The sequence below is a fragment of the Clupea harengus genome, chromosome 1, assembly GCF_900700415.2.
Source record: "Clupea harengus chromosome 1, Ch_v2.0.2, whole genome shotgun sequence".
Classification (NCBI taxonomy): domain Eukaryota; kingdom Metazoa; phylum Chordata; class Actinopteri; order Clupeiformes; family Clupeidae; genus Clupea; species Clupea harengus.
The window spans coordinates 26,845,770-26,855,903 of record NC_045152.1 but is presented as its reverse complement, the minus strand read 5'-3'; the positions used below and the strand labels follow the sequence as shown (position 1 = coordinate 26,855,903).

The following is a 10,134-nucleotide window of genomic DNA, read 5'->3' as shown; positions in this document are numbered from 1 at the left end:
CAGGCGAACAGAATTATATCTGTCAACCCAACAAGGCGACTCTTCCTTAGTATGTTCGTTCAAACCCAACCAGATGAATCTGGAATATATCTCTTAACCCAACAAGGCGATTTACATATCCTAGAAATTTCGGTCCAACCCAACCAGGCGAACAGGAATTCATATAACTTTAGCGCAGGCGAATCAGGGAAATAGCTCTCAACCTTATATATCCTAGAAAATTCGTTTCAACCCAACCAGGCGAACAGGAATTCATATAACCTAAGCGCTATCTCTCAAAAAAGAACATAAACATATGGAGGTGCTGGATTAACATAAACATATGGAGGTGCTCTTAGTGAAGCAAATCATTGTTCATAAGCCCGACAAAACAAGAAAGTTTTGAACCTTGATTTAAAAGTAGTAACATTTGGGGCACATCTAAGTGTTTCTGGGAGTTTGTTCCAGAAATAAGAAGCAAAATATTTTGCCCAACTTTCTCTAACTGTTTGTGACTAAAGCTTCATAATTAACTATTTCTGCCTGATTATTGTGGCATAATATCAAATGTTCAATCAAGATGACCTACTCAAGGAAAATTTGTACCTACTTAAAGAAAATATAAGTGATGATATAGTAGGCTATATCATCAAAATCAGATTTCTCTCTCTGAACAGTGCATAAATCAGACACTTTGAGTGAGACTCACTGTTTTCAGCTAAGAAAATTATAATGTAACAGTGGTAATAATGATCATTATAATAGAAATACAATCTGTGATCACAGTTACATTATGTGGACTGTGTGTTTTTCATCTTTTAGCCTATTGTACAATAATTAGGACAACTAGAGCCAGTCTTTGTTAAAGCCTTATATAAATGTATTTGACAAAATGTTTTTGCAGTTGTTTAGTTAAACTTTGTCTATTACGTCATCTGGAGTCTTCACTGGAAGAGTTCTGTTGAGAGTTAAGAGTGCGACGCTGAAGTAGTCCTCCACCAACAAGGGCACTGCTGAGAGGTTCTCACAATGGCTCTCCATCCTCCAACTTGCCCCTCAGGCCAGCCTGTGCCGCTCTGATGAGCTCAGGAGAGCCAGGTGGGTGCATGGTCATCATTTCTAGGTGCGTAAGAAGTGCAAGAACCCCTGAGGAGGCATGACACTGCACTTTCACCTCGGAGCGTATAAAGGTGTTCCACAGAGGTTGCCAGCACAAGGTGAGCTCTTGCTTTGCAGCGACAGGATGGGTCTCGTGTGCCTCACCATTCTGCTGGCTGCCACCCTGATGCTCAGCGAAGGCAAGATCTCAGGTGAGTCCTGCTGCTCGTGTTCAGATTTGAAGGAAGGATGCCATCACAGTCTATGAGGTGCTTTGCTCTGATCTCCTTTTTTTACAGAATTGCTGTGTGTTCAGAAATGTGTAATTCTTTCGTACCACAGAGTACCAGCTGGAAACAGAGAGCCTGAGTCAGTGTGAGTTGCTGCGTGGTGTTGGGCCAACTCAGCAGCGTGACCATGTGCCCCAGTGCTCAGAGGATGGACGATTCAGGTCAGGACTGACATTCTTTGAAATGCCTAGAGCCGTTTAACTATGAGCTGTGATAAATTAATATGAATTGAATTAAGTGGTAGAGCAGTTGGATATTGTAAAGTAAACAAAAGATTTGTCAAATGAATGAAATGGCATGGTAGTACAGATAGAGAATTAAATATTAGTGCACTGTATATCAAATATTTGTTAAATTGTTAGACGAATAAGAACATGACATGAGAAGAATGTAAACCCCATGTACTTGTGGAACCATCAGTGTTTTGCTTCTTTGTCTTGCTTCTTTGTCTTGCTCTCCTGCTACTGCTATACACTGACTCATTGACTCAATGTAGTGTGTCCATATGGAAGCTCAAAACCCCTCTGCCCCCTACAGGCATGTGCAGTGCAGTGCAGGTGGTGAGTGCTGGTGTGTGGACGCTGAGGGAGCCGAGCTTCCCGGCAGCAGACAGAACGGATCGGCCATCCACTGTGAGATTGACTTCCTGACCTTTGTGGCCTTCTAGGCCCAAGCTTTTGTTCAAAATTAAATAGAAACCAAAGGGCTGTTGCTGATGTGTGTGTGTGGTTGTATGTGTGCTTTGCCACAGGTCTGACTTCATGCCAGATGCACAGACAGCGCGTGCTCCAGCGTGGTGATGAGACTGGCCTGCTACCCGTATGCTCAAACTCTGGAGAATACCAGGCGGTGCAGTGCCAGCCTGCTGCTGGGCAGTGCTGGTGTGTAGACCAGGAGGGCATGGAGATCTATGGAACACGCCAGAATGGCAGACCTGCACGCTGTAAGTCACGTCACTCCAAACATTTGTATTATTTTGACCTTGTCCTCTGCCTCTCACAGCAATACCTGAAAACAGTCACCAGGCGCGTCATGCTTTCATTATTTGACCTCCTTGTTACTGCTTTTACCTTACCTGGAGTCTTGATCACATAACATACATCATCTGGATGACAGTATTCAGTTTCCTCAAAATGAATCTCTCACTTCCTTCCTGATGGCTTCTTGATGGTTTCCAGGCCCTGGGGGCTGTGAGATCCGTGAGCGTCGTCTCCTTCACGGAGTGTCTGAACCCTCCCCTCCCCAGTGCTCTGATGATGGCGTCTTCCTGCCCGTGCAGTGCAAGTTCATCAACACCACGGACAGCATGGTGTTCGACCTGCTCCACACATTCAACAGGTGAGCAAAGCTGCCCTCTCACCTCCGGGTTTGTAACTCTGAATGCTAAGTCTACGCTAACAAGAGAGCTCTCATCACTACTCCCTGTTGGATGCTGCACAACTTAAATCATCTGTAAGACTTAGACACATGCTCTGTTTCCTCTCATGGCCGAACTGAAATACAGCCAGGGCACCACTGTCTTGAGTAGTTTGTTTCTCCTTCACACAGAGAGATTACACCGCCATGACTCTTTATTTAATGAAGTGCGTCGTCAGATCCATCACATGTGGGCTCTGTGCCATTCTTGACACTAGATGGCAGTGGAGCAGTAGCTTTGCCTTTGACTCTTAGTTTCATCTGAATACAGAGGTACTGTAGCAGCTGACTCTTACATTACAGTTTGAGATGACATGAGACACTTTTTATTTGGGTGTGTGATGAGAATCAAAGCCACTTATGGATCTTTGGTAATTCTTTATAATCTGACCATTCTATATTAGCCTATGTAGTAGTGTACTGTGCCCAGTGCATGTATAGTAAGGCATGTGAGTATATGCATAGGTTTTTAAAGTCACTTTCTTTTTTCTTTATTGGATTACAATCAATTCATTAACGTTTATAACCAGGTTATCACAACAACATACTGAAGGTTCTGACATTTCAGCAAAACACAACAAGCTACCCTCACATTACAACTCATGTCTGCCTGCTCCTTATGTCCTCCTGTCCTTGGGGCCCTACCCTCTCTCCATAGTTCTAACTCCTATTGCACTGCAGAAACTACTTGGAGAGGACAGTGTAGGATTCTTAATGTAACTTGATAATCCGTACTCCAAAAAGCACTTATCAAAAATTTGAATGAGCCTTCGGGTGATCCATTCGTGAACAATCAGAGACACTCATTAAGAATGGGCACTTGAAAGAGTTCAGCATAAACATCTTGTATTACCTCATTAAGAATGGATGTACTTGCCCTTGCCCTCACCTTGGTAGTTAAAGAAACCCAGGCTAACAAAGCAGCAAGAGCAGGCACTGTCAGACTCCAAACAGAACCACATGTAGTTTGATAGGCCAAGAAGAATTCTGGGCTAAAAGATAAAGGAATGAATGACCCGACTTAATTACTTTTGTCATATCTACATCGAACTGCATTTTTCCTTTGTGTTTCAATGTGTTTCGAAATGTGTTCTCTGTTTTTGCGTTGTCTTTGTCATCTCTTGGTACTATCTATGTATATTCATGGTTTTGCTTGAGCACTTTATCAGTCCACAGACCATTACTCATTTGTTCCTTCAAACTGACACGGTAATGAATATTCATCGATGTCACTCAGGAATGTAGTTGATGCTGTGTCAACAGGGGAAATGAGTAAAAGTTGCTAATGGTCCTAGAAGTGGTCTTATGTTTTTCTCTCTTTTTTATAGTTGTATGTCTGTTATTTTATATGGAACTTGGCGTCTGAAATAAAGATTTATATAATATATATATATATTAAGGTGCTCCTACCCTGATGAAAGTTTTCCCATGTCCCTCCTCAGACATCCTGAGCTGTTTCAGACATTCAGTGGGTTTAGAAATACCTTCCCTGAGATCTCCAGCTACTGCTCCTGCGCCGACAGCCGTGGTAGAGAACTACCCAGCACAGGTGAGACAGACATAGTTCACTGCGGGAAAATCCAATAGTGCAGGTGAGATATAGTTCATCCGTGAAAACAACTGTCAGTACAACTTGGAGTGAATGCACCCGTCAGGAGAGGAGCAAGCTCAATTTTGAGAGCTGAAGCTTTGCCTTGGAAGAGTTAGCGGAGTTAGCGGTAACACTTTAACTGAAATTTATTTTAATGCTTCAAATGATAGTTGAAGTCTGATGAAAAAGGAAGACCTTGTTCATGAGAGATGGAGATGTAAAATGAAGTAAATTCATCAGACACCACTTAATTTAATATGATCAATGTCCTCTTTTCACCTGCGAATGTTCTAAAATATAAATGTACTCTCCATCCTTGAAATATTAACATGAAACACTGTAGGTGGAGTGGGTGTTGTTATGGTTTTGGTTTGGACTGTGGCTTTGGCTAAGGCAGTGAAGTGTGTCATGAAGTGTGTCATGTGTTGGCCAGGCTTGGAGCTGCTCCTGGACGAGGTGTACGACACGGCCTTCTCAGACACAGGTGCAGGGCGCTCCTTCACCCAGTCCAACATGTACCGCATCCTGCAGAGAAGGTTCCTGGCTGTACAGCTGGCCATGACTGGAAGATTCAGATGTGAGTTCATGTGGACGCTCAGCGAGTTTAGCATAATCTGTGGTGTCTGTGTGATGTCTGTTGGAGAGCAATGTTTATTCAAATGCACCATTTCCATTGGCTGTTTTTGGAAGCAAGTTAAGTAACTTAAATATTACAGAGTTGAATATCTCCAGTAACAGCAGAGGAAATAATCATCAGTTTCCTGTGAATGTATTTGTGTTTGTTCTGTGCAGGCCCCACTCCATGTGAAAGCGAGAGGTCAGCTGCCTCTAAAGCTGGCAACGTGTTTGTGCCCTCCTGTGATGCCAGTGGGGCGTATGTGCCAACCCAGTGCCAGACTGGTGGTCAGTGCTGGTGTGTTGGTGCAGATGGAAAAGAGGTGTTTGGGACACGTAAGCAGGGGCAACCTGACTGCAGTAAGTTATGGAACGCCTTGAACAGGGTATATCATCCTCCCAAAACATTGGAATTCTGTGCATCAGATTCCCTCCATCATTCATTAAGTGCCATCTAAATATGGATTTATCCGAGCAAATAACATTTTTGGCAAGTGGCTGTTCATCATGTCTTAGCATGTTTCAGTTTTGTATGTTTTTAGGTATGAATTGAGTGGTGTATTGAGTGGTGTATTGAGTGGTGTATTGTGTTGTCTTTGTAGGTGCTGGACTGAGGGACTGCCATTCTGAGAGGCGACAGGCTCTCTCTAGGCTCTTATCTGGCCCTGTGGCCGTCCGGCCGGCTGACACACAGCAAGAGGGTGTAACTCCTGTCTCTGTCTGCAGCTCCGAGTTCCAAGAGCTCCTGGCCAAATCTGGCCTTCTCCGTTCACTCCCCGAGTCGGACCGTTCAGATATCGGGGACATCCTAGCTGAGCTTGTGCACGGAATGTTCCCCACAGGTGCCTTGGCTCTGAAGGCCCTGACCCTCACTCCAAATCCCAAGAGGCTACAGGAGAACCTCTTTGGGGGCAAGTTCCTGAAGAACGCAGGCAACTTCAACTTCTCCGGTGCCGTGGGCTCCAGAGGCACCCTGAGTTTCAGTCAGACCTTCAGCCAGGTGGGCGTCACACTGTCTGGTGCACAACTGGTGCAGCTGGCGAAGATCTTCTCTCCAGGGCAGGTGATGGGAGGGGAGACCTTGGACCGGGAGATCACTGATGCCTTTGGGCGCTCCGTGAGCCTGAAGAACAACCAGGATCTGATCCAGCTGCTGGGGGCAACTCTAGAGAGCGAGCCCTTCCTCGCCACCCTCAGAGAGGCCATCACCCTTCTGAAGGCTGAAGACAGCACCCAGCTAGGCGCTCTCTTCCGGGCCGTGTTCCAGGGCTCAAAACCAGACATGTGCCAGTCTCCCTCTGCGGCGTATGTGCCCCAGTGTGACGAGCAAGGTCAGTTTGAAGAAGTGCAGTGCACAGGCTCAGAGTGCTGGTGCGTTGACTCAGAGGGTCGGGAGGTCAAGGGGTCACGCACCGTGGGGTCGAGGCCGAGATGCCCCAGCCAGTGTGAGACGGAGCGAGACGCAGTTGTCACAGCCAAGGCCAGCATGTCGGCCGGCGCTCAGATCTTCATCCCCAAGTGTGAAGAGAGTGGGGCGTACGTGCAGCGACAGTGCCAGGGCCAGAGCTGCTTCTGCGTGGACAGATCGGGGAGCAGACTCAGCACATCAGCGGTTGGGACTCCCCGGCAGTGTGAGTGCACCTGTGTCGTATTAGCAGGCCGCCACAGGGAGGGGGCACAGCTGAGTCGGTACCACTAGAAAATCCCCAGGCACTTTGTTCATTTGAACAACTTTTAGACGTTAATATTATAGCATAAATTAGAGCATAAATTGTATTATATGGCAAATATCAGAGCATTATAACATAAATTGTATTCACTTCATATGAACACTTCAACCACTCAAACACATAAAACAATAATTCTGTTCTATCCAATATATAAATAGTGCCAAAACAATAAAATCTTCTCAAGGCGCTTTACAGAGCCCCCTGAACACCCTGAATACATACACAAAAGAAGTGAGGCAGTACATCTAACACCATTACACAGTGCCTTGTTTGAAATATGTAGATAGCAGTTCCATGGTTAACCAGTTATTGTAACATACATGCATTGACATTGCATTGATGACTAGCAGTGCTGACTATCTCCTCTTCCTCCAGGTCCAACAGATTGCCAGACTAGTGCAGCAGAGGCCTTCTTGCAGACGGTCCGCTCTGCGCTGTCTGACCCATCCTCTGTGTCCCGTCTCGCTGATGTCTACGTCCCTCGCTGCACGCCAGACGGGCGCTGGCACCAGGTCCAGTGTGACGGCCCCCCTGAGCAGGCCTTCGACTTCCATCAGGAGTGGGCACAGCTCAACAACGCTGGCAAAGACCTCCCTGTGTCTGAGCTCCTGGCTATTCTGAAGAATTATGGGAAAAACCCTGCAGCGATGTCGTCCTTTGGGGGGTTCCTCTCAGCTCTGTTCGAGGCGGGGCACCAGAGGGTCTTCCCCGTGCTGAGGCGTTTTGCCACGTTCACTGATCTTCCTCAGGATGTGGTGCAGGGGCAGATGGAGGCTGTGTTTGGCCCCTCAGTCTTCCTCAACCCCCTGTCCATGTGGACACTCCTGAAGGGGGGTGCCTCGCGCTACCCTGGCCCCCTGTCAGACTTCAGCCTGCCCCTCGGCCATCTCCACCTCCGCCAGTGCTGGTGTGTCAGTCCAGCTGGAGACACTGTACCCGACACAAAAGCACCCCCCAACCAGGTCCCAAAATGTAAGAGCTCATCATCTAAAAACTCCAGTCCGGCCTGACCTTATATAAATCCTCAATAGATAAAGGATAATGACATGTAGTCAGCTATTAACCATTCTTGTCATTTATAGATGTAATGACAAGTTTATTTTTGTTATGTCATGCTGTGGAGGCAAAGCAATAGGCAGGCATCAGTAGGCTGTTTCAGGATGAACTGAAGGCTGTTTGTAAGTGACTCACTCCCCTGTCCCGCTCTTTATCTCCCTCAGGTCCAGGCACGTGCGCACTGGCTGAGCAGGAGGTGACTCGGTTCCTGGCGACGGCCGAGGAGTTCATCTCTGTGTCCAACAGCTCTCACGTTCCTGTGGGCTACAGCTTCCTGCTGGCTGAGGCCGTGCGCCTGTCCCCCCAGGAGCTGCTGCTGCGGGCTGTGCCTGCTGGAGCCCAGCTGTCAGACGCTCTGCTCAGCCACTCCAGCTCCTCCCTGCGCCTGGCCGCCCACTCCAGTACGGCACCCCCCCACGCCCCCACCTTCCCTCCCTTTAGCACTCTCTCCACCTCTGCCTGGGGTTGGAGAGGCAATTAGGCATTTAGGCCACAATACAGTTCTGTTTTGATTTTTAGAAATGTTTTTAGAGAGGTTTTATGTGAGTATTTGTATAATGAAAAGATCCATAGCAATTATTGTGCTTTATTTATTTTTTGGATTCCTAAATGTGTTTTTAAAAGGAGATCTGTCAAAAAAGAATGACAGTGACACAGATTTTAAAACCAATTCATGTAGTTAGCCTGTTACCCCTGAATCAGCATTCCCCAACTTGTCACGAGGGAAAGAAGTTACTTTCACCCTATCTTTTGCTGTCTGTCAGAACACCAAGACTAATGAAGTAGCCCTACAGACCTTCAACCTTTTCATTGTCTCTAACTGACTGTTCTAACTGTTCATTTGGTCCATCATAGCACTCCACTTCTACTGGCAAAGTCGTCTGATGTCGTCTGGCGTGGATAAAGAGAGTTTACAGCTGGGCTATCAGCCCTACCAGCCCCACTGTGACAGCCAGGGCCAGTGGCTGCCCCAGCAGTGCCACCCCAGCACAGGTAACCCTCACCTGACCCACACTCATTTGAGTTATGGGCATTGCCAATATTTTGCTCTTGGTGTGTGTTATTTTGTATATGCAAACTGACAGTATGTGATGTTATCTTTTGTGATCTGCAGGTCTCTGCTCTTGTATACATGCTTAAGTTCTTGCTGTTTCATAGGCTGATGGCTGAAGTATGTTTTTTAGGTCAGTGTTGGTGTGTGGATGAGGAGGGACGGTACATCACTGGATCCCTGACCAGACACTCTACTCAGCCTCCTCAGTGTAAATACTGAACTGTATTTCAATGCTCAACTGTTTACAGAATATAATCTTGTTTTATAGTGCTCTGATCATTTTGATCATTCTGATCATAGATTCTGGTATACTTTTAATGAGATGATCATATGATCAATGATTTCATTGTGAGCAAATTCTCTCTTTCAGGTCCCAGCAGATGCCAGCGGGCCCAGAGTCTTTCCGACCTCTCTGACTGGGTTAAGCCAACCAGCGACATCACTTCCTATTACAGCCCTAGCTGTGATGAGGTAAAGGCGGAGTGATTTATTTCTGAATGCTTGTGTAGAAGGCATCACACATTTTGTGCTACAGAATTATCTGAGGTGCTAATACACATTGGTGTTTGTTTGTGTGTGTGTGTGTGTGTGTGTGTGTGTGTGTGTGTGTGTCTGTGTGTGTGTGTGTGTAGAAAGGGCAGTTCTCTGTGCTCCAGACTCCGGGAACACAAGGTTCTTCTGCCTGGTGTGTCGACCCTGCGACTGGACAAACCATCCAGCCTGCACTCCAAGGCCCTGATGGAGAATATAAATGTGCGCTCACACCCTCATCCTCTCCACTTCCTCCGTTCTTTCATCTTCAATCTTTCCATCAGCTAGTACCTGTGTATGGTGTGTTTTTGTGTATTTGTACATAAATGTATCTGTATGGATGTCTATGTGTGTGTGTGTGTGTGTGTGTGTGTGTGTATGTGTGCACGCGTGAGTGTGTGTGTGTGTGTGTGTGTATGTATGTGTGCATGCATGCGTGTGTGTTTGTGCGCTCTGTAGGCCCTGGCTGGTGTGCCCTGCAGAGGGCTCGTGCCCTGAGCAGAGAGGTGGGTGTGGGCTTTGAACCTGTGTGTGAGCAGGAAGGGGCCGCGTTCTCCGCGCTGCAGTGTGACCAGGCCGACTGCTGGTGTGTGTCGGAGGACAGTGGCCTGGAGCTCCCAGACACACGCACCCCACGCCGCACCGGCCAGACCCCCAGCTGTGACCGTAAGGATGCCTGTACTCATGCCTGCACCTAGCCAAGTCATTACAGTTACAGCACTTCCAATTACATCGATTTTCTGATTAAAATAGAAGTGTTTCAAACTAGAGAAA

The 10,134-nt window shown here is 46.8% G+C and overlaps 1 protein-coding gene across 1 annotated transcript in view; it reads left to right on the top strand.

Moving 5' to 3' along the window:
- The first annotated feature begins 850 nt into the window (after positions 1–850).
- Positions 851–10,134, top strand: part of tg (thyroglobulin) — a 33,428-nt gene continuing 24,144 nt past the window's right edge. Inside the window, exons 1-16 of the mRNA XM_031573926.2 lie at positions 851–1,289; positions 1,420–1,528; positions 1,905–1,999; positions 2,119–2,310; positions 2,546–2,705; positions 4,226–4,332; positions 4,808–4,951; positions 5,167–5,349; positions 5,592–6,620; positions 7,095–7,691; positions 7,940–8,176; positions 8,631–8,768; positions 8,960–9,037; positions 9,200–9,300; positions 9,462–9,582; positions 9,820–10,026. Coding sequence (XP_031429786.1) covers positions 1,136–1,289; positions 1,420–1,528; positions 1,905–1,999; positions 2,119–2,310; positions 2,546–2,705; positions 4,226–4,332; positions 4,808–4,951; positions 5,167–5,349; positions 5,592–6,620; positions 7,095–7,691; positions 7,940–8,176; positions 8,631–8,768; positions 8,960–9,037; positions 9,200–9,300; positions 9,462–9,582; positions 9,820–10,026 — 3,652 coding nt within the window. The 5' untranslated portion in view covers positions 851–1,135. The remainder of the gene's footprint in view (positions 1,290–1,419; positions 1,529–1,904; positions 2,000–2,118; positions 2,311–2,545; positions 2,706–4,225; positions 4,333–4,807; positions 4,952–5,166; positions 5,350–5,591; positions 6,621–7,094; positions 7,692–7,939; positions 8,177–8,630; positions 8,769–8,959; positions 9,038–9,199; positions 9,301–9,461; positions 9,583–9,819; positions 10,027–10,134) is intronic.